This window comes from Elaeis guineensis, chromosome 1, assembly GCF_000442705.2.
Source record: "Elaeis guineensis isolate ETL-2024a chromosome 1, EG11, whole genome shotgun sequence".
Lineage (NCBI taxonomy): Eukaryota > Viridiplantae > Streptophyta > Magnoliopsida > Arecales > Arecaceae > Elaeis > Elaeis guineensis.
In genome coordinates, this window is record NC_025993.2 from 5,221,095 (window position 1) to 5,248,277 (window position 27,183).

The following is a 27,183-nucleotide window of genomic DNA, read 5'->3' on the forward strand; positions in this document are numbered from 1 at the left end:
TTGACAAGGCCTGGTAAAGAATAGCAAGCTATAAGTCTCAACTTTCAGTGGTGCATGTTAAGCACATTGGCTTTACAAATACTTTGCTAAACCCCTCTCCTACCAGCAAAGGCTCAGCTGATAAGCGTGCATGCCACCTAGCCCTTTATCCCTTCTGTAGATTACCCACTAATAAAAGTTTCATAACCAGAACTGGAGACATTGTGTTAAGCTCAATTATTCCACATACATAGCACAGTCAAACCTGGCTAATAGACAGGTAAAGGCCATCGTGGGCATCAAATGAATAATCTCCTGGTTCAATTTCTACAGTATTTCCATACTAGTTTCTTACTCTGGTAATGTGACTTGGCATCCAATTAAGCAACAAGGAATGCTAATGTGCTCATGAAAGGACATTTATGCAGCTTGTATTGAAGTTTTCCAGAACTTCTCCACAGGCTGTTCCTGCTTCAATTTCCAGCACCGTCCAATGAAATATTTCTCATTCTGTTAGTATGACTTGGCATCCCAAAAGACAATTAAAATTTCTGATATTCTTAGGAAATGAGATTTGAGCAGCTTGTATTCTCTTAGTCAGGAATTTAGAAAAGTTCCTCAAAACTTCTCCCATGAGCTGTGCAATAAATCCCTTTAAGATGCTATATGACTTTCACCATTAACCAGCGATGAGAGAAATTAGTTTCGACTTCCTATGTCCAGGACAGCAGAATGCCCTTTTCCTTGAGAGAATCCCTGCTTTCATCCACTGAAAAATTTATAATCATAACAAGGCAAGTAGCTCCAATGAAAAATATTCCTGAGTACAGGTTTGCTTACCTCTTCCACATAAAAAGAATAAAAGCTAACGAGAACCCCTGCTTGCCAAAGGATGAAGTTGACAAACAGCCATATGCATGTCTCCTTTAGCCTTGCAAAAGGTCAAATAAACATCATTGTCCAAAAGAATGATCAACAAATGATAGAAAGGCTTGAACAGTTGGGCCCTTTTCCTATATTATCTTGCTTTTTGGCAATTTCAATTTTCTTTTCTTCCTTTTAGAATTACTGGAAGCATATGCCCTTAACCTTCCAAGTATTGTCCTCTCACTCACCCGCAACACCAGTGAGTGATACAACTTCCTCTCCTTTACATGACAGCAACTCCTCAACCTGTTTTTATCATCCTCCAAGGAAGCTGAACCATAGAGGCTCTCTCTCATATCAGCTAGTGGTATCAGTGCAGAACAAACATTCTCTGTCAGCATTAACTCCTTGACATCCTCTGGTGCTTCATGACATGAAATGTTCCCTGGTGTTTCACCGCATTTGCTTTTTGTGATCTTAATCAAATTAGTGATGTTCGAAGATTCATCAACACCCTCAAAAGAATCTATTAAATATCTCAGTTTCTCATAAGCATCCTCTGCTAAGAAAATGATGTAGAGAAGAACTAAAAGCTCTATCTGTGGTTCCCCATTAAATGAAATTTCAAAGTATTCAGAGTTCTGGCTGGTGCAACCTGAATACTTTAGTTGCCTCCACAAAGATAGCCTTGCTCTAGCATAGCGATTAGAGAATGAGGAGGAGCACCATTTAATGACCAAGTCTAGATCAATGTTAACAATGTCATATGGGTTATCAGGTTCTGTAAATCCATATCTGTGAAGAAGGGCAGCATTACCCATAGAGCCATACGTATTGAAAACCTGGAAGAAAATGATTATATTTTAGGAAAAACGAACAGTGGCTCCAAAGGAAGCAAAACAGAAAATGAGAAAATATGAAATGCATGTCTGATGTTTAACTTATTGAGCAGACACTTGAATGATGAGGCAGAAAGACTCAAAAGTTGCATGATTTTTTTTTTCTGAGGCTGGAATAACTTTCAATTCAAAATGATAGGGGGATTTTGCTGTAAAGACATAGAATACGACAAAGACACATGTAACAGCAGCATATTAGACTATGCAAGTAACTTGAACTGATACTAGTCAGGCTTCAAAGCTAGCATGAACTAACTATACCGACCAAACTAAAACACCAAGGCACTAAAAGCAAGCAGCAAATTTGGAAAGCTTGATGACAACAACTCCCAATTAAGTATAAACTTAGTCAGAAAAATTTCTCCATATATGCATGTAAGTCAGCTTTGCCAGATATTGGATAGTGACATTCATGCCCCATTGATGGTAAAAGACTTCGTATCATATTGTATGATAATTTCATTCTATGCCTGACAAGATTGTCACTGCTAATGTCTGCGAGGATTGACAGAAATAGCGGCAAATAGGATGCAGGAGCTTACACTTCAAGGCTCACATAAATATGAGAAACTGATAAACGTATCCCAGCTAGATGAGATGATAATTCTAGAAATACACAAGTTCAAAGAATATTCACATATAAGGAACCAAAACAGAAAATATATGGATATGCTTGGACCTCAGTAATACGTCCAAATGACTCAGCCCTCCTATTCTTGTTTGTTTGTTGGAGGAATCAGAGAACAATTCTGCAGCTCAGTTGAGGGGATATCTATGAAACTGGTACATTAGCCCAAGGATGGTGGAAACCAGTGCTTTTGTCTCAGTGTGGCTAGATTCTCGATCAGGCAAACCTACCATATTCACCATTTTTCTTAAAAATAAGCAGGGGATATTGAGGTCAAAAAGTTCTGTGATGTTATCTCAAGAAATAGGGAAGTGATGTTGATGGCATTGTGAAGATGAAATTGAAGAGGGAAGACATGGATGGAGGTCAGTAAGAACAAAACTCAAGAATTATGATGAGGAGGTTTGAAGTTTGTAAAACAGGAATTTCATGTATGGAAAGAAGTGGACAAAACTGTTATCAATATTTTGAACTAAAGCAAAAACATTAATATTTATGATTTTTGATGCGGACAAGAAGGAATACTAGAAAATTAAAAGGCTCTAGGAAGTAAAAACAGGATCATCTTAGTTATTGTTACTTTGGTTATGATCATGGTCAATTATAAGGGTATTGTCATGACTTTAATAGATAAGTAAGTTGTTTTGAAGGGAGTGAAGGAAGCACAAAATATGGAGTCATTTTCCTTTTACCCAGAAACTTCAAATTAGATCATGTGTTTACACTTATGGAGTTTTGGCATATGCTCTATCTTTTATGGTCACACCAGCATGGAGTTGTATATATAAGAAAATATGAACTAAATCATGTGTTGAATTTTAATGAGATTTTTGCAAAAACCTTTCGCGTTCTTCTTAGTTTGAAATTAATTTATTCACATTCCTTCTGTTTTCTTCCTCTAATTCCTCTTATATTATCCTGTTTTCTTCCCCTTGAATCTATCTTGTTCCTTTTTATGTTTTTAGTGGTAAAGCAAATCAAATCTGGATGGAAATAAAAATCTAAATCTGGTACGCAGATTTTTATTACCACTTATTCCCCAAACTTCTTCGAAACCAATTCTCTTTAATTGTTGAAACCCAAAAACTTCGATATTAAAAGCAGTCCTATTTGCATATCTTTTTGACTTCTTTTTACTCAAATATGTCTTGAAACAGATAAAGATGCAAAACTCTAATCCTAGGCTATATGAACTTTGAATGGGTTAGTGGGTTGAAGATAACTCATCAGTTGCAATTAACATGTGAACTAGAGCCTGGAGGAGGCCGCAAAGTTACCGGATTATCATGATAAGAGAGTCCAATAAGATATGTCAATTATTTAACCATATGATTATAGCTCAATATTAGATAATTTGACCAACAGACCTGCTGTAAGAATAAATTCACCCCCTTGGGGGTGAATCATCCTTGCTTAGGTACTCCTCTCTAGTATTTATGTGTACTATATGCCAATCTTTGGGGCATCTAGCTAGACTGAAGGACATTGTGAGTGTGGCTGCATCTGTATGTGTCTAGATTGTGTACTAAGGGGTTTGTGAAAATGTACACAACTTTGTTAGGCTAGTGCCTAGGAGATATCAGATTATGCACAGTGGTCTTTTGGCTGTGGTTAGGAAAGGAAGGCAACTAAGTAATTTTATGTTTTAACCAGAGCATAATCACTTTCATTGAGCAAATGAGCAAACTTATTTTACATACTAAGTTACAAACAAACACGATCCCTACTTTCAAAGTTCTCCAAAAAATAAAAAAAGCTCCAACAAACTCGGTCAATGTAGTCGAAGCTGGGGAAACCAAGCCATTCTAAGTCACCCTATCCAACTTAATTATCTTACCAAGCTTCAAGCAATAACAGATCTTCATATCATGCAAATACTGGGTAAAGCATATGATCGTTTTCTAATTTATATATAAGAAAGAAAAATCAGTTGGAACTGAATACTGGCCTCTGACCCTGCCTCAACATGTCTCACAATAATCATTTCTAAGACTGTAGGATCCTCCCCTGATCAAGAGAGAGCAAGAAAGTTAAGTTTTTTCCCAAGTTAAAAGTTTAATTCCTTAGGACAGGATAGAATTCATATAGTACCTGAAGATCTAGTACTTAAATCCACATCTGATAACTTATCATCAGCAGATTCATCACAAATTCCCCCATCGCCTTCATCGTCTGAGCTAGAGCGAGACGATATCGATGTAAAGTGAACATTCTCAGCTCCAGTCTTGTGATTGAAGCTGAAACATATAAAAAAATTAATTATACACCAACACCTATGAAAGAAACATGAAATTCTCATGAAGAATATATTGCATTACAAACTTACAAGATGTACTTTGCAGTTCATATATCATAACAAAAATCCAGCAACAATGATCACTTACAGATCAGCTAAAGGCACCATTCCAAAGCCATGATAACCATCTATCTCAAAGGATCTTGAGGAGACAAGACTCTTGGCAGAAAAATATTGCTCAACACCAAAACTATCCGGATCAAGCTTTAAAGGACGCGATAGAATCAGGGGCTCAATAGATTCTTTCCAGTCCTCATATAAAAAACACTTGTCTTGCTTTACTATCTGCCTAGATATTTACCAGAACAAAGAGAAAATAAAAGATGAGAATTTGAGGCCTCTGTATAGGCTCTTAAAAATCAGGACATAGAAAACATTGCACACAATGAAATAATGTGATCTGAAATTGATTAAGAAAATTCATCAAATAATTGAATAGTTAAATTCAGAAATAAAGGATAAAAGAAACTTTACAAAATTATCTGAGAAGAATCCAAATACAATTTGAGATTTTTTTAACTCTCCAAATCATTAGATTTACTACATTGGTCTAACTCTTATAAAAAAGGCCAATAGTGCTATATAAAGTGTGACAGATAAAATCAAAGTTAACATTTAGCCACTTCTGGTGAATACCACATAACTATTGAATTCTTCTTTCTTAAATATAAACTTACATTTGGTCTTCGAGATAAACTGCTGAGCTAAACTTAAATGTAAGCCAATGATTTCTCCACTTCAAGAGCAAGGGCTGTAATTAAAACTTCAAACTTAGATACATCTAAGACAGGTAGGAATCATGTTTGAAATCAGAGACTGTTGGGTTCTTATAGAAGATTATACTAATTAATCTTACAGCTAACTTTTGCTCGTATATATGTGAACTATGTTGTGCAATAATTGAACCAATCTTCCAGTACCCTATAATTGACCGTTAGAAACATAAAGAAACTTCTAATGTGAAAATAGTGCAATCCGATATTTAAGAAATCTTTGCCACTGACTCCTTTAGGATGAGTCTCAAAAGGCAACCCTACCATCTAACTGATGTCAACCAAAAGGCAACCATTTTCTCTAAACCCTGATGATCCAATACCACGTCAGCATAAAAAATGCCCCATTGTGCGAAAAAATAACTTAACTTGTTCAAGCAAGCACAATTTCTACCTTGTGGAGCCCCGTACATCATCCCATAGAGAAGGCCAAGCTAGTTTAGATAAGAAGTTAGAAATACAGAACTTTACCTTCTAACTGGCAAAACAATTGAAAAGTCCCATCTTTCCCTAATAACTCAGATGATCTTATTTCCATTGCAACATGACAAACTCCCCCATTCTACTTAAACAAGAACTTAACTTGTCCAAACAAGCACCATTTACACCTTGTTAAGCTCTATCCCATGGACAGAGCCGAAAGCTTAGACTAGAACTCTACTTTCCGACCGGCGATATTCGTGAAAATCCCATCGTTAGATGAACTTTCTGCCATTATAGCAAGATAACAAGAACCGGGGTCTAAAAGGCACCACATTTACCTTGTGGAGCTCCGTTCCAACGAGAAGGGAATCGACCTCCTCCAAGCTCCAGACGAGAGGCACGCACTCCCTCTCCGGCAGCAGCTGGAGGTATCCATGCCACGGCGATTCCGGCCCCAGGCTCCTCTCGTACATAAGTGCCACGGCGAGGCCGAGGCAGCCCGCGAGGCCGGCGCCCTCGATCATGTCGCGCGCCTTGGAGGTACGGATGGTGAGGCAAGCAAGCTTGGGTATAGTGACCACGAGGTCCCCCTCTCTCAGGTCGCAGAAGGCCCAAACGGAGACGCCCTCGACGGCGGAATCGGCGAGCTCCAAGGCGTCGCTCCAGTCGATCCCCTGGGACCTCATCCATCGCTTGAATGCCCTCAATCGCCTGCCAATGCCGAGGATTACGCCATGGATGCAGATCGGTAGAGAGCGAGAGAGAGTGAGAGAGAGATAGAGAGATTACCGGGTCATTGGAGAGGCAGAGAAGGAGGACCGCCGGCGGAGGCGGCGCGATAGAAGAACCGGCTTCTTTTCGGCAGGGCAAGATAGATTGATATAATAAGGATTCGAAGCGGGTGGGGTTGGACCGGCAGTGATGGTGAGCGGACTGGTTTAATGGATTGGACCGGCATCATGGTTTAATGATTTAGGATTTATTTTATTGTTAATCTATTATCTGATTTTTAGAGTTTCATTAAGCCTAAAATAGTCAAATACAAATTTAAGCAATAACTGATAATTAAGAAAAATCTAGATATTATTGGAGAACTTATTTTGGATTAAAAGTAATCTAATCCTATCATATGGAACCTTGGTCTACTCCCTTGAATAGTTGCTTCCTTGGCTCAATCATTTTATTTATTATATTTACTAAATATTCACTATAATTATTGTAAAATTGAGAGCTAGTTAGTAGAGTAAATGGCACGCACTCGTCTCACCTTAGAAAGAAATCAAAACCATTATCCATATAAATTCTTATTTCCTTCCTTATAAATTTGTCACCTTATATGCTTCTTTTTGTTTTTAACTTTTGTTTCTTTGTGTAGTCAAATATGGGATATTGAAGGTGTCGATATGGAAAAACACAAAGTATGAGCATATGGGTTTAACCAAGAGTTTGCAATTTGGTATTGCCGATGTCGACTAATGATAGCAATAGGCTTAGATCAAATACTGTTCGATATAACTAGCTAATAAACAAATCAGATCATACCAAGGCAAACCACTACCACCATAGACCTCACAAAAAAAAATTCCAGTCAATTTTTTTCTTCAAGTTTGTTGAATCGAATCATAGAGCAAGGCATTCATCACAAATCTTAAAATGATTTTACTACTTCTTAAAACACAAATCTACTCTCTACCCTAAAATAAATAATAAAAAAAGCCCAACCCTTTTTTTAAATCTTTGTTTGTAACTATCCATGGATGAGATTTGGAGTTATTAACATTATTTTCTCTTTTTCCTTTAAATTTGGCATTCTTTAGAAATCATGTGCTCCACCAAAAAGATATTTAAGAAGGGTGTAAACTTTTTTTTTTTCTAAACGAAACTCAAATTGCCAAAGGCAAAATTAACAAGCCTTCCTTTCAACTGGACTAAACTTTTTTTGCACCTTGCAATGGTATCAAATTTACGCCAAGGGATATCAATGGATCAACCATAGGTCAAATATTAAATATCCTAGATTGTGTTTTTAAATCAAGCCCATTCAACGTTTTATTAACATCTTTGCTAAACCAAGCTAATTAACATCTCCTGTTTATTTTTTTTTAATTTTTGATTTTGGCTTAGTTATTGTAACAAACAAAGAAGAATGATCTTAGCATCTATTCCAACTAGAGTTTGGCAATGCTCAGGCTTTTGCTTCTTTTAATAATAAACTATATAATTAATCTAGAATTTCAAAATGCTACTATCATGTATGAAACATTTATTTTTTTTAAGTTTATCAATCTCTATAAGGCATTAATTCTTCAGCTTAAACATTCTTCACCTTTATAAGCTACTGCTAAGCAAAATAAATATACCGTTTTTCAGTTTTTTTGTTAAGAAAAAAAGAAAAAGGAATTTTGGACATGCAAAGTGTAATTTCTAGAATCAAGAGCATTATTATCAAATTATTTAGATAACAACGAAATCTTCAATTACCATCAACCCAATAGACCACAGTACTTGTCACGTTTATATCACGTGCCAAACTGTGATGGCAGATTAATAAGGGGGAGGAAACTGCCAGCTGTCATGTGCTTATTTGTTATTTTTCTTGCCACGTGTATACGTGGTCCGCTAAACTGCTTCGTTTGATTGAGATCACGAGAGAATGGATAGATAAAATTGAAAAGATGGATAATCTTCATCATCATTTAGTTAAAAAAATTATAAAAAAAATAAATTATCCATCCATCTTGATCCATCATTTTACATCCTTTCAAATTGAGAGGACGATGGAAAGAAAAATGGAGCATTGAATGATGGATTTTAACATTGACAAAATTATCTTTCATTAATTTTTTTAATAAAAATATAATATTTTTTATTATTTTATTAATATTATTTTTATATATTTTTATTTATATTATTAATCATATATCATTAAATTTTATTAGTCATTATTTTAATTTTAATATATAATATTATTAATTATAATTAAATAATTAAATTATCTTCTATTTTTTATTTATATTTATTATTTTTAATTAATTATTTGTATAATATTAATTAATTATTTAAATTAATTTATAAATTAATTAGTTATTTATATAATTAATTTATATAATTATTTATTAAATTAAATATTTATATAATTTTTAATATAATTATAGATTATAAAGCTTATAAATTTATAAATTTTTATTTTTTTAATATAAATAAATATTATAAATTAATAATAATAATATTTTTATTAAAAGATTAATAAAATATTATTAAAAAAATCAACTATCTTCCCTCTCATTCTTTCTTACCCATCTTTCCATATTTTATTAAATATATAAAATAATTTTTTTTTTTCATCCATCCTTTCTTCTCCGTCCATTTTTCTTTCAACCTATCCTTCGTACCAAACAGAGGGTAATGCTTCTCCCTCGCTTTTCTGCTCTCATATGCTCTCAGCCCCTCCTCTCCTAGAGAGAATCCATGGCCCTTCCTCCCTCTCTATCGCTTTCCACTTGCAGGTCATTTTTCTCCTCTAAGGTATTCGTCTCTCTCGCTTTATTAATTTCACCAAAATAGAGTTCTTGACGCCACGAGTAGTTACTCCGTTTCTTGGTTTTCTATAAATGACTCAGATTGTTTGTAGTAATTTCTTATAAGGCATCTCGATTGAATTTTTGCATAAAACACTCAGCTTCTCAGGATTTTTTTTTTAATTTCAATTTGTCTCTTATGTTTCTCTGGTAATTTATATGCACTCATTGTGTTCTTAATGATGATTGCATCGTGCCATTTTTCCTAAATGAGATTAAATTTACACAAGATGAGTGTGAAGGTAAGGATAGGGGCATCACCGTAGATGAATGAAGACTAGGGCTTAGATATGGTGTTGCATAGGTGATGATAGGGTGAACAAAGCGGTGACTGAGATGTCACGTTCCGAATCCAACATCTGGATTGGATACATGATGGCTGTACACTCCTTAGAACAAATCCTAAAGAATATGCAAGGCCAAATTAAATCATTACAACCTTATCAACCATAATATTTAATTTCAATAATAATTCATAAAACTTACATAATTACAATTAACATTCCTTCAATCCTCTGATCAGGTATCAACGGTACTCTATCTATGCATCCTCTCACTCACAAATCCATACCATAGCCAACCATGGACATCTTGTAACTCTGAGAAGAAAAGAAAGATGAAGGGTGTGAGCTTTACAGTCCAGTAAGAATTTCTATATCACACCAATATAATAATATAATCTGAAAATAAAGATAAGCAATAACACATAAAAGTCGATGTTCACTGTTCAGAATACTGCAAACATTTATAGATTATCTGTTTTATCAAAAGAGATGCATTATCATATGTTAATAAGTGAAACAATTTTATTCAACGATTGTTTCATGTCTTATCTTTCTATTTTCTTCTATTATCACATCATCTTTAATCCTTTTCTTTTTGGCTTTGGCTTTGGACTACCAGGATCATGCGACGATCTTTTATTCGGATCGATTTCTGTGATCTTCCTCGAATCGAAATATTCATGATCTTTCTCGGATCAAAGTGGTCATGATCTTTCTCGGATCAAATCATTCATGATCTTTCTCGGATCAGATTCTTCCACACATAAGCCTGTGGGAGCTGTCCCAGGCATAAGCTCCTGGCAGGCTATTCCACATGACAAGGCCAGTCCAAACCATATTTCTCTTTCTTTTCATTTTCATGAAATTATAATATTTGACTTCATTAATCAATTCAAATTTTTGCAGTGTAATAAATATGTCATACCCATATAATCATGCCATCAATCACTAATACATATGTATTGATATAACATACTCATGCTCAAAATCACATAAATAAATAATAGTGTCTCAGATATAACAAATTCATCGATCTCAAATGCAACGATGCAAAATCAATGAGATAAAACTAACGGTAAAATAACATATATAATGATGATCATGTACAGGGATTCTTACCTTTATCGGTGACTGATCCAAGTATCAAAAATCAATATTTTTATTTGATTTATGAATATTTTTAACAAAATATTTCACTCGATATCATATGCAGATAATCATCTCTTCATAACCCTAATCAAATATAAAAATCATATATAGAGAAAATTATCCGATAATCAATCCTAATAATACAAATCTAGGACCTCTCTCAGAATTAACCAAAATTAGGATTTGTCTAAGTTTCTGGATCCTCCACTGATCCATAAGACTTCTAGAGAGAAAAAATCCATTAAGAGAGAGAAAATTTTAGAGAGAAAAAGTAGAGAGAGAAAGTGGAGAGAATCTTCGTATCCTTCATATGAGGCAATCATGATCGAGATCATCAGAGGTCATATCAGGATAATTCAATATGGATTAACCATGATTGATGTTATCAATTTCGAATAAAGATCGGATCAGAATCTAATCTATTGCACGAATTTCAGAGCAATCTCAGATCATCATATTTTCATATCAATTTTATCCTAGGATTCGTGATGAAATCAGAGAGAGAAAGATATTAGAGAGATAAAATCCATAAGGAGAGAGAAAGGTCCAGGGAGAGAATCTAGAGAGAGAAAATATAGAGAGAAGGTAGAGAGAGGAGAGAAGAAAGAGGAAGAGAAAGGAGAGAGAGGAAAGAGAAAATTCTCTCTTTCCTTTTTTTTATTTTTATTTTTCTTTTCTCTTTTTCTTTTTCTTTTTCTTTTTCTCTTTTTTCTTTTTTTTTTTTTCTTTTTCTTTTCCTTCTTCTTTTCTTTTTCTTCTTTCTTTTTTCTTTTCCTCGTCCAATACTGGGGCATCGTCCCCCTCCAACTCCTCTCACCCTCATGCGGCCAAGGAGGGCCGACTCCGGCCACCCTCCGACAGCAGCCGACGGCGACGCATCCATAGCCCTGGTGACAGCCCCAACGGTGGCTGTTGCCGGTGGCACACGGGAGAGAAAAATAAGGAAAAAAAACAAGGATGGCCCTGTTCTTCTCCAATTCGACGGCTTACCGTCAGTTGCCAACAAAAGAAGGATGCCTAGGAAGGAAGAAGAGTAGAAAAGGAGCTTACCTTGCTCCGACGGTCGAGAAGAACTCCGACGACCTCTTTTTTCCCCATCTAAGAACTCACGGATCCTCTTGAAAAAAATCCCTCAAATTTCTTAAAATCTCTTCAAAATACCTTTTGTAGATACCTAAGGGAGGGAAAGAGGGTTTTATAAGGGAGATTTTCTACCCTTACTCGGACTCTTAGAGGAGAGGAAGAAGTCTCCGATGAGGAGTCTTCCTCCTCCCATCGGCTTTCTTCTTTTATTTTTGTTTGTTTTTTTTTTTTTTTTGTATGGGCCGTCAAGGGTTTACAGGCCCAAGAACCTGGGCTGTTACATGAGATGCTGATGTAATATTACCTTTCTTTATTTAAAGCACGAGTATGGGACTATCAGACTTGTCGAAAGGTTTTTTTGGTCCAAAATCCAGTATCGGACGATTAGATTAGAGGATTGATGTCAGGTTCGGAACTGGTCATAGAATATTCTTGTTTTACAGGATTGTAGATTGATGTAGGTGGGATGTGGCTTTTGGTTAAAGGTTAAGGTCGGTGAATCTGTTGTGATCACTATGTTATGTTAACGGAGGAGGAAGGAGGAGGAACAAGGAGAAGAATAAGGGAATTGACATTCCACCATGTAGAGAGTAGAAGAATTGTGTTAATTGCATTTGAAATTTAAGCTAAGTTCATATTGGATCAAGAAATTGAAAACCCCTATATATGAGTAAATGGAATTTTAACAATCCTATTTTCAAAACAAAGCTTCAAAAAAAAAAAAAAAAAAAAAAAGCCTTTTGCTAGTTACCATGATCTTCTCATGATTAAACAATATGATGATGTTTAGATTATGTGTTGCTACAATGTTAAACTCATGTAGATGAATCACGTAATATGAAATGAAGATAAATTCAATTTTCTTTTGTTGACTTTGAGTTGTCAAAGAGTTGTGATTCTACAAGCATAGAGCTGTTTGATAATATAATTGGTTTCTGCCTGCCAAAATCCTAGAATAGTGAGTTCATGCAGATAAGACAATTGGCCCCAGAAACAGGAGGGTAAGCACAGGATGATAATCTATGAACTTGCATTGCTTCAGTGATGACTTCAACCTTATGTCACCTTCTTAATTGTTTACAACATATGTTAATTTGATGATTTTAATTGGCTAATTTGGAGGATGCTGATTTAAGGAAAAGGAAAGATTTGCCAAATGAAGCAAGACATTGTTTCATGCATTCTTTATTGCAATCATCATGATAACTTAAACGATGTACTTAACTCATGAAAACTCTGTTGACATATTTTCTCCGTCCCTTGATTAAATCCATCACCCAGTGCTTTTAGATGATTGGTGCCAAAATGTTATCATAATAGTTTCGACTCTTCAACTTTGACTGGATTCAGTCACTACTATGGTGGCTCTACTATGTGATGGGCTGTATTAAATAAAAAGAAGTGAAATATGAGCCTACACAAATTAACTGGATCATTAATTTGGTAATTTGTTGTTATTTCAAACCCTCTTATGAGGATGGCTTCTTCCTCCTGCATGTATAGACAAAATTATCCTATCATAAAAATTATTCTATTAAAATTTTGACCCTCGATCAAGACAAACTTAATGCCAATACTTTCTTAATGAAATTTTGAAAACCATTCTAGAATCTCAACCTAAGTTGACTTATGATGTTTTAACGTAACCCAGAAAATTCGAAAAATAATCAAGAAGCTAGAAAAATTCGGAATTGCATGTCAAGAACCTCAACCGAAGTTGACTTCTTGTATTTTAATGCAACCCAGAAATTTCCGAAAATATTCAAAAAGCTAGAAAAATTCCTAATTGCATGTTACTAATTGAAATGGGACTTTAGATGAAAATTTTTTGATTTATTTCAAGAAAAAACACAACTTTTATTGCATCATAGTTTTTGGCCCACTGGTTTTAATTTATGATTATGTTCTTTTCTTTTGGTTCTGTTAATTATCATTTCATGTATTTTCCATGCCTTGAGACAAATTGTTTTTTCTTTTTTCCTTTTTATTTTTTCTCTCTCTGTTTTTCTCTTCCTCTTCTGTACTTCTCTCACTTCATTTATCACTGAAATTTAGGTAGCTTGCCACCATTTTGGTCTAAAGAAAAGAAAAGATTCCTATTCCTGCCTATTCCAACCCACTTTGTTCCAATTCTGGTTCCATTGAGTTGAATGCCACTCTTCTAGTTGTTTTTAGTTTCCCAATTGCAATTTTTTGAACTATTTAAATTGTTTAAATTGCTGAAGTTCACGTAGTTGACTTGCTTAAAATCGGTCAGTTTCATTATTTTCTTCAGTTTATACTGTTTATATAGTTCTTACATCTTAGCTGAACCATTACGAGACCAACCAAAGGCTACAGGTTTTGAATTTATTGAGCTCATGGTAGATCCTCCAATTTTAAAAGATTAGTTGGTAATCTATTGGGTTATTAACTGATCCTCAGTATTTTTTGTCGCAGAGCTGTGTTTTGTGATGGAGCATGGAACGGAATTTAACTCATCAACATTTTCTTTTATGGATGAAGATCACACCTTTGGGAACTCTGTTAGGTTCACCTTGAATCAAGAGTTAGTTCTGACTTCATTTATCCCAATTGTTAGCTTATTTAAATTGAACTATTATACAAAAATTTCTTAAAATCTGGTCTTTGCTATGTTGCTTACGTAACGATTGCCGTTTTATTGTTTAATCTGATTACTGAATGTTATCAAACTCAAAGCACTTGTCTAAAATATGTAAATATCATTTGGAAACTCAGTTGCAATTTAGAAGTGTATTGCAATGATATATGCATTCAGACTTTAGGTATTCACTGGGTCAGTTTATGAATATAAAGGACATACTCTCTGGATGGTGAAATGAAGACAAGAATTATAAGATCAACCAAAAGATGGCTCAAGGCTCTTTGTTGCATGTCTCCATAAGCATCATTCCGTGTGGTTACCTATAGTCTCATGGTTATAAATGCACATAGGCACTCTCCCAGTTGCTTGAAAATTAAGTAGCAATGAGAGTGGCACATCCTAAAGTGAATAAATTAGGTGAATATGGTTAAAATAAGGGTCTCTGTCTGGTAATCAGAACGGGGAGGTGGCAGGCCATTAACTTGTGAAATCCTTTGTGATGTGGAACATTGTTTCCAGAAGGTGCTTGTCATGTTGGGACAGAATGTTACAACCAACGACCATGCCAAAAGTCTATCAATATTGATAGGAAATGCTTCCTTCATTACATTGAAGGAATAATACTTGATAACTTGCTCCTCTAACAAATTTATAGTGGGCAAATTTGGTCACCACATCTGGAAATGGTTGAATTCCCAAAAAGGATACAGGGTTTTAAATTTTATATTAAGATAATGACTTACTCAGTGCTATAAATTTTGGACATTATAACTTATCCTATGGTGGGAAATTTATCACAATCACAATTATGTAGCCTTTTCCCAACTAATCAGGATTGGCTTTACAGAGGGAAAAGTTACACAAAAAAAATTATGTAGTATTTTTTGAATGCAGCCATAAGTCAAAGGTGGGCTAGCTGAATTCTTTTTCTTTCTTTTCTATGGAGCAAAGTAGTGCCTAGTACAGGTCTAGGAAACACGATGTATAAGGAGGTAATGGTGTTTTACAGGTATTGTGTATTGATCTTTGAAAGTTCTTTTTATTGCTCATCCTGTTGCTTTATTTCCTTCGTCTTTTTACCCCTTCTTACCTGAACATCTGCTTGATGACCCACTATGCTTGCATCTGTTTTTCTCTATCATTTATGTGGTTTTTGACGAATTTCCTCTATGCTTTTCATTATGCCTTGATGGTTGACTTTAGATAAACAGCTGATTGGGACAATTTGCTCAATCCTTTCATGGAACCTTCCTAACTTTGACTCCATTTCATGGAAGATGGATGATGGTGGTGGTTGTGGTGATTTCAAAATTATTCTTCTGATAATGTTTCCAAAACAGATACCTAACCTACACTCAAAACCTTTCCGAGATGTGTTGGTTTTGAGTCTTTCACTATACAAATGCAATATTAACCTAGTGATATCTCAAACTGACACAATTCTAAGGTATCAAATGATTCTCTATCAAACAAACATGTGCATTTTATCTTCACAAAATTGAATCCTGTTGCGGTGTTGCCTGCAATTGATGATGTTAGTAGTATAAGTTTGCTTTCATATACAAGGCAATAGCTTTTATCCTTGGATCTTATTTTCATCTAGACTTCTGCAGTTTTATATCCTTTGTATGCCCAGAGATCATCAAATTAAATACTTTTCAGAAAGTGTTGAAAACATTCTCAAGTTTTAAAAAAATATATATATAAGGATGGAATCATGGAGGACTTCTGCACAGGTAGCCCATGCAATTGAATGATTTTTGGGCTTCTTTACCTCTCCCATTACTTTGAATGAAGCTTGTTTTTATGTTACAGGCACTTCCTTGTTTGACAGGTCCCTGGTGAGCAGTTGACAATGAATGTGTCTATCTGTTAGTTACATTGTATTGAAACGAGCAATTCATTAATGTATGTTTCTAATTCTGAGGCAATACTTGTTATAGTCTGCTTAATGAGACAACTGCTAGACCAAAATCTTTGGTTTCATGATGGTTCAAAGGCTACTGTACTTTGTGACAGAATTCTGACTCTTTTTTATTTTCAAGGTATCAATTAATGGAAATTTTCTTTGGTTATTAACTCATAGACGGAGTTCTCGATCTATCAATTTCCACTACATATGCTAAATGCACTATTGTCTTAGTCTGTCCCTTTGTCTGCCAATGAAATATTAAATGTTTTAACCAGAAGTTGCATGGAGAATGCATCAAATATGTGGTACATGTAAATTAGCTCTTTTCCTTTTAGCATTTTCTTTTTAATAAATGAAAACCATGCAAGAAAAAAAGCTACTTCTTGTGGTTGAAGTACTAACTGACTAATCAGTTCTGAAATTAGAGCACAAAACACATTTAAGAAGACAGGACAGGATCTTGCATTATACTCTTAACATGGAAAGCATAGCCTTGGGACATAAGGTGTATGTTTTTAAGGATCTATGCTTTCCTTTCAATTTTCAAGTTATTAAATAATCATTTGTCTAATATATAATTAATCTCAGGCTTTCAATATCTTCATCCTTCTCTATCCAAAATTTCTATGCCTAAATCACTCACCGTAGATTCACCTCTATCATGGTTCTTTCATAATTGTCTCTACCTCTTTTAATCCTATATTTTACTTTTGCTCTAGAGAAGTTCGTATCTTCTTCAGTCATGGCATGTGCCTCACTTGATTCAGGTTCAGTTATGAGCTGTCGGACATATTATGTCCTTGCCTTAGAGTTCAAGGTGATTTATCATGGGCAAATGAGTTTTCTTGAGCAATGTTGGGAAGGTTATGCCCCTTGCTCTTTCTGTCTTGGAATTAACTAGGTCTTAATTCATCATGTGGAGAAATGTCTAGGGAAAGCAAACTTGGCACTGCTGCTGGGGAGATACCATTGCCAAGCATTCTAATGAGCACATCTGAACTGGGTCGACTGTACCACATATGACATTTAGCTAAAACATCAGCTATAGCAGCATCTTATTGTTGGTATCTATTACATACTGGAGTGCTTCAGATTTCTATCATTGCTGCTGGCTCCACATGTTTATGTTCTGATGCAATATTTCTGCAGATTTGCAAGGACATAATAAGTTAAACTGCAATTATAACATTTTCTTCTTTCTTTTTCGAGCTACTGTTTTTTTGTAGATATAGATATTTGTATCTTGGGTCACTTGTTTTTCCAGTGATGCTATGTTCTTATGCATGTATAGCATAGTTTAGGCACAAAGGTCTACATAGTGACCTGGATATCAGTTTCAACCTGAGTGGCCAACATGGATTCATTGACATGACAAATTATAGACCTGCACAGGCTCAGGCCTGAGAATTTTTTGGCAACGAAAGAATTCCAGCTTATGAAATGAATTCTGCAGCTATTGTGCAGAATAGATAAGTTTTCTAATGGGAAGAAATAAGATACTTAGTGAATTTATATTACAGACACTAATCTATCATTCTCAATGAAGAGTTTTGCTCCTTCAAGAAATTACAGAATGGCAATTTCCCAAGAAACATTTAAAGCAATTATTTTTGTTTAGTCATTTGGCCTGTTTGTACTTTGACTTTTGCAATGATGACATCACATCATTTAAATACTTTCCAGTCTTGCTCTTATTTATGACTCTTCTCCCGATCATGCTTTATTGCAGCCCAAGAGTGGTATTAAATGGGTACAGTATCCCTCATCCTTCGGATAACAAGGTAAATATAAGAGTTCAAACTACGGGTACTTTGCTTTCTCTTTTTGTATGCTCGTGTTCCATTTAATATGCTGAACAGCAAAATCTTGTCTTTGGATACATACACTAGAACCCTGCCTTTTGTCAAATTGTTTCAGATGAGTGGTTATAAGGTTTCTCAGATGACTAGTTTGCAAGCCAGTAGAATAATAAATACATAATAAAGACAAGCTGCATCAATTCTTTAATCCTGCGGTCAAGAGATGCATTTGTCCATCAAATCTATATGCTATAGAGGGTGAGCCTTGCACAATGGTAACGTTGCTTCACTGTGAGCTACAGGTCACAGATTCGAAACATAGAAAGAGCCTCTCCACACGTGGGTGTAAGGCTGTGTATATTTGAACCTCCCTATACCCAGCGACATGTCTCATGCACTGAACTGCCCTCTTTTTAAAATCTATATACCATGACTATTATATTTAGTATTCTCTTAATATGGTATTTAATTTAATGTAGAGATCTCTACATATGTCATTGCACCATTTGCATGGACACCAAAGAACTTGAACATCTTATGCATTCAGTGAGCACCTAATATACCCATATCATACTACACAAGTTTGATGCAACATATTACAGCTGTGATGTAGTATTCATTAGTGTTTACTTGGAGTAAGATTAGGTGAAACCTGATGTGAATGCTAGTGAGAATTGATGAATTCTGACCGTATCATTTTGTCTGAGATACCTGTATTCTTGCTGTCAAGGTAACACTTCTCTCTTTATATGCATGCCCAAAGTCTGTGGAAAAGGACAAGTTGACCACATATATGGCCAATCAAATTCTTGAGGTAAAGTAGTCTAAGAGTCCTTCCTGGTTGCAAACTGAAATTCTCTGAACTTTCTGAGCCAATGGTAGTGATTTCCAAAGAATTAATCATGGTGATGATTTCAATTCTGATATGCTCCTTTGTGGGCATTGTCAAGTTCAACTCTTTATGATAATCCACTTGTTTGAGTCAAGATCTTTTTCGTGTTATTGATTAATTGCTTTAAACTTCAATAAAAGCTCATATATTGGCCACCATCCAAACCACTCACTTATTAGCCATGCACTTGTACCTTGCTGTGTCTGACATTTGAGAACTCCTTGTCTAAAGAAAACTAATTCAATCAAGCATGTATCATCATCACTATGAGAGATCATGTCCATGTTAGTGCAATTCAGCTTAAGATCCAATCAGGATATTGTTGCGGTCAAGGATTTGTGATTGGATTGTTCAATCATTGTTTTGTTGGAGCACGATCCCGGCTCCTCCCACAGACCTTGGGTGTAGCGGAACCAGCAACGAACAGATCTGGAGACTTCTGGACTCGATTGAAGGCCCTTGACGAAATCAGCCTGGTTGCTGTCTTCTTCGTCAGCCTTCCGTTCCAAATGAAGAACGCCTCTGAAATCACCTCTAAAAAATCCAAGATCTAGTACCCAACCAGATCAGGCCTGGATCGAGGTCCTCCAATTCGTAGATCTCGAATCGGGACGTTCTAGATGGGGAAGAAGGTAGATGAAGACAGACCTTGCAGATCTATCCTGTTGCAGCCTTTCCTGTAGATCTGTTGATGGAGATCTCGCCCGCGCCTCAAACGACCTCAGATCAACTCCAGATCTGAGAGGGACTTGTATCAACCTCTTCGCAAGAGATTTCAGGTCCTGGACCTGGTGCTTGGGCGGCTGCAAGAGAGGAGAAGACAGATCTGGTTGGCGGCTGCAAGAGAGGAGGAGCCAGCGCCTCCTTTGCTTTTCTTTCCTTTTTGGGCCTGGCGGCAAGAAACCCTAGGGTTTCTTGCTCCTGGGGCGTGGAGAAGAGCTGGAGAGAGAGGAAGAAGAGAGAGAGAGACTTGGGAGAAATGGTTTCTTGTATTCCTTGGCTTAATCCAACCTATACACAGTACATGTATATATAAACACAGGGTCAAATGACCCAAACCCAAAACTCCCTTGACCAACTCTATGGGAGATTAGGTTAACCCAAGCCCATGTACACCCATGACTCGACCTAATCTCACCTATCCTGGGCCCAGACCTGGCCCATAAAGAGTTGGTCCCTTGAGGCCCACATAACCTAGACCTCAAGAACCCGAAAGGCCCACAGCCTTTCAACCTAGGGCCCAACTAGCCCTAGAGCCTCCATGAAACCCTCATGAATGATGGACCTTGGTCTTAGCCTTGGTCCCCTGGGCCTTGGGCACACCACCTGGATCACAACAATCTCCATCTTGGTGTCCCAAGGCCTCAACCAGCTTCACTCTGTCCATCAGCCGCATCAGCTCAACACATCTTTGAAAGTTGTCCCGTGGAAGTACCTTCGTAAGTACATCAGCTGGGTTTTCCTTGGTGTGTACCTTTACCAGCTCCACCTCGCCATCCTCTACAAGCTCCCTGATCCGATGATACCGAATGTCAATGTGCTTTGTCCTTGCATGATAGACTGAGTTCTGTGCTAATAGAAGTGCACTCTGGCTGTCACAGTGCACTCTAATGGCCTCCTGAGTAAGGCCCATCTCCGTCAACAAATCCTTCAGCCAAATTGCCTCCTTAGCTGCTTCTATCAGCCCGATGTACTCCGCCTCTGTAGTGGATAGGGCCGTGATAGGCTGCAGACTCGATGTCTAAGAAATAGGACCTCCATACAGGCTAAAGATGAAGCCTGTCGTAGACCTCCGGGTATCCATATCTCCACCGAAGTCTGCATCTACATAACCGCCAATCAGCCCCTGAGCCTCCCTAGACATGTCAGAGTATCCCACTGCACCTCCTCGCTATCCGTAGCAGATGCCAACTCCAACTGATCCCGCCAGATATCTGAATATCCACTTCAGAGCTCTCCAGTGCTCCCTGCCAGGCTACGCCATGAATCTGCTAACTCGACTCACTGCATGAGCGATGTCTGGCCTACAACAGACCATCGCATAGATCAAGCTCCCAACTCCTAAAGCATAAGGAACCTTCTCCATCTCCTGAGCCTCCACCTCAGTCTGTGGCGCCATGGTCTTCGAGAGTCTGAAGTGACCGGCAAGTGGCAGCTCCGCCGGCTTTGCTCCCTTCATCCCAAACCTCTCTAAGACCTTCTGTATGTAGCCCCCCTGAGATAGATGCAGCATCCTCCGGGCTCGGTCTCTAAAAATCTCCATGCCTAGGATCTTCCTTGCAAGGCCCAAATCCTTCATCTCAAACTCCCGAGATAAGGATGCCTTCAGATCCTGCACAACCTTCCTACTCTTGCATGCTATAAGCATGTCATCCACATACAAGAGTAGGAACAGCCTAGAACCATCCTCAAGAGACTGAACATAAACACAGGGATCAAACTCGCACATGAAAAGTCCAATGCTGCGCACATAGGAGTCGAACCGCTTGTACCATTGCGTCGGCGACTGCTTCAGCCCGTACAGCGACTTCTGCAACAAACAAACATTTTCCTCTGATCCTGGATCCCTGAAACCAGGTGGCTGCTCCATGTAAATCCTCTCCTCCAAATGTCCATGGAGGAACGCCGTCTTGACATCCATCTGCTCTAGCTCTAAATCCTGAGCTGCTACAATGCTCAGCAACACTCTGATGGAAGTATGTCTGACGACGGGAGAGAAGACCTCGCTGAAGTCGATGCCTTCCTTCTGGAAGTATCCCTTGGCCACTAACCTCACCTTGAATCTGATACCTCCCTACTCTGAAGGCCCTTCCTTGCGACTGTAGACCCATTTGCAGCCAATGGGCCTCTTCTCCTGTGGCAACTGTACCAATCGCCACGTCTGGTTCTGGTGGAGAGACTGCATCTCCTCGGACATCGCCTGGACCCACCGCTCTCTGTCCTGGCTCTCAATAGCCTCCTAATACGTATATGGGTTTTCATTCACTGTCATCAAGGCATATGACAGCATCTCCTCGAAGCCATATCGGTCTGATTGCCTGATGGTCCTCTTGGGCTTGTGTAGGACAACACCGATATCAGTCCTCGGTCCAGCTCGCTCCTGTTGGACCTCTCCGTCTCGATCATCCGTCCGAGTCTTCTCCACCTGTGGAGGCACCTTAGGTAGGTTCTCCACCTGAATGTCATGTCCTCCAGTAGTACCTGCAAGAGGCAAAATAAAAGAAGTAAGCTGTCCAGCAGCGCCCTGCTGGACCTCCTCCTGCTCCCGCTGCTCCTCCATGCCTGCTCGCCTCCGTAGGACTGACTCCTCATCAAAAGTCACATCCCGACTAATGATGACCTTCTTTTTCAAGGGATCCCACAGCCTGTATCCTTTGACTCCTCGCGGATAGCCTAGAAACACCGTCTTGCATGATCTGGCGTCTAGCTTGCTCCACTCACCAGCTCCAATGTGCACATAGGCCGTGCACCCAAATACCCGTAGATGACCCAGCCCAACTGTCCTCCCAGACCACACCTCCTCTGGAAGCCTGCCATCCAACCTGGTGTGAGGTGACCGATTGACCAAGTAACCCGCTGCGTCAACTGTGTCAACCCAGAACTCCTTTGGAAGTCCTGCCTGCAGCCTCATGCATCATGCCTTTTCTAGAAGTGTTCTGTTCATCCTCTCGGTCACCCCATTCTGCTGTGGAGTCCCCTTAACTGAGAAGTATCTCCTGATCCCACACTCCTCACAGTAGTCCTGGAACTCTCTGCTGGTGTACTCCCCGTCAGTATCTGATCTCAGACACTTCACGCTCCTCCCCTGCTCCTTCTCCACCTCAGCTCTCCAGATCTTGAACTTGGTGAAGACCTCTGACTTCTCTCTCATGAAATAAATCCAGAGTTTTCTTGAGAAATCATCAATCAGGGTCATGAAGTATCTAGCCCCATTCCTAGCTAAAACTGGGGCTGGTCCCCACACATCCGTGTGTACTAACTCCAGAGGGGCTGCACTGCGGGCTGTACTGATATTGAACTGAACTCTCCTCTGCTTTCCCATCTGGCAAGGCTCACAGATCTCCCCTGTAGCACCATCCTTCAGATCAGAGATGAGTCCCCTCCTACTCAACTCCCTCAGCCCCTTGTCACCCATGTGGCCTAGGCGGTAGTGCCACATCCTGTAAGCCCCCTGCTGGTCCTGTACTGCAGCTGCTGCATCAGACTCTCCGGTCACCACAGATCCCTCCATGCGATAGAGATTATTGTCCAACCTCCTACCTCTTATCACTACCATAGCTCCATTGGAGATGTTCAGTACTCCGCTTCTAGCTCTATTGCTGAAGCTGTATCCACTACGCTCCAAGTAGTCTAGTGACACCAGATTCTTTTCCAGCTCCAGGATGTGCTTTACATTTGTCAATGTCCTCACAATCCCATCAAACATCCTCACCCTGACTGTCCCTATCCCAGCCACCTTGCAAGGATGATTGTCGTCTAGAGTCACTGATCCCTCATCTGTCTTGGTGTATGTCGCAAATCAAAACCTGTGTGGTGTGTAGTGATGTGAGCATGCAGAGTCTAGTGTCCACTCCTCTGTGTAATGCCTGTGACCATCTGATACCACAAGTAGATCATCCTCCACCTGTTGCCCAGCAACTGCACTCACTGATTCTGAGCCACTTCTTTCTCCCTTCTTGCTCTTCTATAGTGGACATTCTCGCTTGAAGTGCCCGAACTCGTTGCACTTGAAGCATTTCATCTCTTTCTTTCCCTTCCTGGACTTGGATCGCCCCTTGGACTTGCTTCTGCCTCTGCCTCTACCTGTCCTCTCCCCTACTGCCAAACCCTCCTGGGGAGCCTAATCTCTGGTCAACTTTTTCCTCTGCTCATTAGACCTTAGCACCGAGACCATGTCCTCATATTCCAGAGTCTCCTTGCCGTAGAGCAGTGTAGTCACCAAAGAATCATATGATCCTGGCAGCGAACACAACAGCAACAGGGACTTGTCCTCCTCATCCAGCTTCACCCCGATATTCATCAACTCCGTGCACAACTGGTCAAACCTCTAAATGTGGCCAATCACATCAGATCCCTCCTGCATCCGAAGACTGTACAATCTCTTCTTCAGCATCAGCTTGTTGCACATATTCTTCCCCATATATATGGTGTGCAACTTTGACCAAAGGCCCTTCGGGGTCTTTTCTTCCAGCACCGAATACAATGCCGCATCCGCCAAACATCCTCTGATCACCGAGCTAGCTTTCTTCTCCAACGATGCCCACTGTCTATCTGTCATTCCCTCAGGCTTCTCATCCAAAGCCTGATCCAGATCTGCTTGCACCAGAAGATCCTCCACCCGAATTTTTCACATGAAAAAATTTTTCTTGCTATCAAACTTCTCGACATCGACCTTCATATTGCTGCCCATGACTGGATCCAAGCCAAACAAGCAATATAAAATCAAGAAGTGTAGAATATACCTTGATGGTACCTTGCTGAAAATTTTCAGCACTTGGGATGTTCAACTTCTCACGCTTGGAACCGCTTCCTCACCACCGTGGCTCTGATACCAACTATTGGGGCACGATCCCGGCTCCTCCCACGGACCTTGGGTGCAGCGGAACCAGCAACGAACAGATCTGGAGACTTCTGGACTCGATTGAAGGTCCTTGACGAAATCAGTCTGGTTGCTGTCTTCTTCGTCAGCCTTCCGTTCCAGATGAAGAACGCCTCTGAAATCACCTCTAAAAAATTCAAGATCTGGTACCCAACCAGATCAGGCCTGGATCGAGGTCCTCCAATTCGTAGATCTCGAATCGGGACGTTCTAGATGGGGAAGAAGGTAGATGAAGATAGACCTTGCAGATCTATCCTGCTGCAGCCTTTCCTGTAGATCTGTTGATGGAGATCTCACCCGCACCTCAAACGATCTCAGATCAACTCCAGATCTGAGAGGGACTTGTATCAACCTCTTCGCAAGAGATTCCAAGTCCTGGACCTGGTGCTTGGGCGGCTGCAAGAGAGGAGAAGACAGATCTGGTTGGCGGCTGCAAGAGAGGAGGGGCTAGTGCCTCCTTTGCTTTTCTTTTCTTTTTGGGCCTGGCGGCAAGAAACCCTAGGGTTTCTTGCTCCTGGGGCGTGGAGAAGAGCTGGAGAGAGAGGGAGAAGAGAGAGAGAGACTTGGGAGAAATGGTTTCTTGTATTCCTTGGCTTAATCCAACCTATACACAGTACATGTATATATAAACACAGGGTCAAGTAATCCAAACCCAAAACTCCCTGGATCAACTCTATGGGAGATTAGGTTAACCCAAGCCCATGTACACTCATGACTCGACCTAATCTCACCTATCCTGGGCCCAGACCTGGTCCATAAAGAGTTGGTCCCTTGAGACCCACATAACTTAGACCTCAAGAATCCGAAAGGCCCACAGCCTTTCAACCTAGGGCCCAACTAGCCCTAGAGCCTCCATGAAGCCCTCATGAATGATGGACCTTGGCCTTAGCCTTGGTCCCCTGGGCCTTGGGCACACCACCTGGATCACAACATGTTTTACTAGTCAGTAAATTATTGTATTTCAGATGTCTCTTTCGGTCTTATTTCCATCCATTGATCTTTTGGTTGGGTGAACAGGTGATCCTGCAGGAGATGTACTGAAGGATGGACTCAATAATTTGTTGGGGATGTGTCAACATGTGAGGACTTCATTTGACAAGGCAGTAACTGATTTTCAAGCAAGCCTGCCTCAGCGCATGGCCATGGAGAATCACGAACCCTGAACCTCCAAATGTTCATCCTCCTGGCATAAGCAGTAGCTGGACTACCTATTGCTGGTGGTGTTATTGAAAGGGCTTTGCCAACACTTGAGCTATAGCTACTATTGATTCAATTGGCGATAAGGATATTGTAATCTGGACATTCTTGTTCAGAATGGATTTCAGTTAAAAATTTGCAATGGAGAATGTTTAATAACGTGTACCTGCGACTGCATTTTATATGAATAATAAGATGATTGATTCATTTGGAACAGGTAACATAACCATGTGCTGTAGAGCTTGCAGTTTTGATTCTTGTACCGCTGGTGGTGACATTGGTAATTTCTGTTTTACTTGCTGACACTGAGCCATCAACTATGTTATGGTTGAGATCCCAGTGACCTATTACCTATAATATTGATGAAATATGAAGTGTAGATGATGCTGCTTCCACACTTTGGCCTACTCAAGTAATGAAAATCTACTGCATTGACATGGGAAAAACTGGATGGTAGATCAAGTATTTCTGCGGGTACCATTTTCCATAAGTTAACACTGTTCATCAAATTTGGTTGATCATGTAGAAAACTAGTATGAACCTAGTGCTAGTTTTGTCCATTTGGTCATGCTTAAGTTAGGGATCCATTGATATTGAGCTCATACTGTGTTGATTTTGTTGAGAAAAATACTTCGAGAATCAATTCACAATAAGTATAGAATGAGGTTCAGGATGACGAACGAAATCTAACAAGCTCAAAAACACACCACAGGTGGCGCAGGCCCGTGGGCTCGGCCCTCAGGGGTGCAACCCGGCCAGGCGTGGCTCAGTACGTGGGCGTGCAGCTCAGGCCCAGGTGTGCGGTCCACCGGGTGCTTGCACAGTCCATATGCGTGCGGGCGAATGTGAGGCCGAGGTGCGACACGCGGCTAGTTCCGTGTGGTTCGGTGCACGGTGGTTCATGCGGCAGAGGCTATCGCGGTCCACGCGTGATTAAGCGCAATCTAATAGCCATCAGAGCTCCCGATCACGATCCAACAGTCCATGGAGATTCCAGATGCGATTTGAGAGTTTGGACGTGATCTGATTGTGTGATTGGATGGTTCTGATTTGAGCCGGTTACAATCGGACGGTTCAGAAGGGTTTTAGGATTTTATTTGGACTCAGTTTTCTAGTGAAATACTATTTTAGGATTTTTGGAGCCTATATAACTCCAATTGACGAGCCGTTTGTTGCGTTGAATAGCTGGTAATGTCCTGATTATGGAGAGATGCTTCTTG

The 27,183-nt window shown here is 39.1% G+C and overlaps 1 protein-coding gene and 1 long non-coding RNA gene across 5 annotated transcripts; one reads left to right on the plus strand and one right to left on the minus strand.

Annotated features, from left to right (window-relative positions):
* On the minus strand, window positions 1-6,796 carry LOC140850840 (uncharacterized). 4 transcript variants are annotated; one of them, XR_012143307.1, is made up of 7 exons: window positions 6,655-6,796; window positions 6,204-6,576; window positions 4,758-4,954; window positions 4,465-4,610; window positions 4,322-4,380; window positions 820-1,688; window positions 1-735 (listed from the first exon to the last, which is right to left on the minus strand). XR_012143307.1 is itself a non-coding variant. In XM_073261736.1 (6 exons), exons 1-6 carry the CDS (start codon window positions 6,660-6,662, stop codon window positions 993-995), a joined length of 1,479 nt encoding a protein of 492 aa, XP_073117837.1. In that variant the 5' UTR covers window positions 6,663-6,796; the 3' UTR covers window positions 1-992. The 4 variants fall into 4 exon arrangements, 2 of the variants coding, with proteins under 2 accessions (XP_073117837.1, XP_073117875.1); XR_012143305.1 differs by having other exon boundaries at window positions 1-748; XM_073261736.1 differs by having other exon boundaries at window positions 1-1,688.
* A 2,569-nt stretch (window positions 6,797-9,365) lies between these two features.
* Window positions 9,366-25,923, plus strand: LOC105037893 (uncharacterized). Its single transcript, XR_012143351.1, has 3 exons — window positions 9,366-9,390; window positions 14,399-14,507; window positions 25,784-25,923. It is a non-coding gene; the product is annotated as an uncharacterized lncRNA (long non-coding RNA).
* Window positions 25,924-27,183: the final 1,260 nt, after the last annotated feature.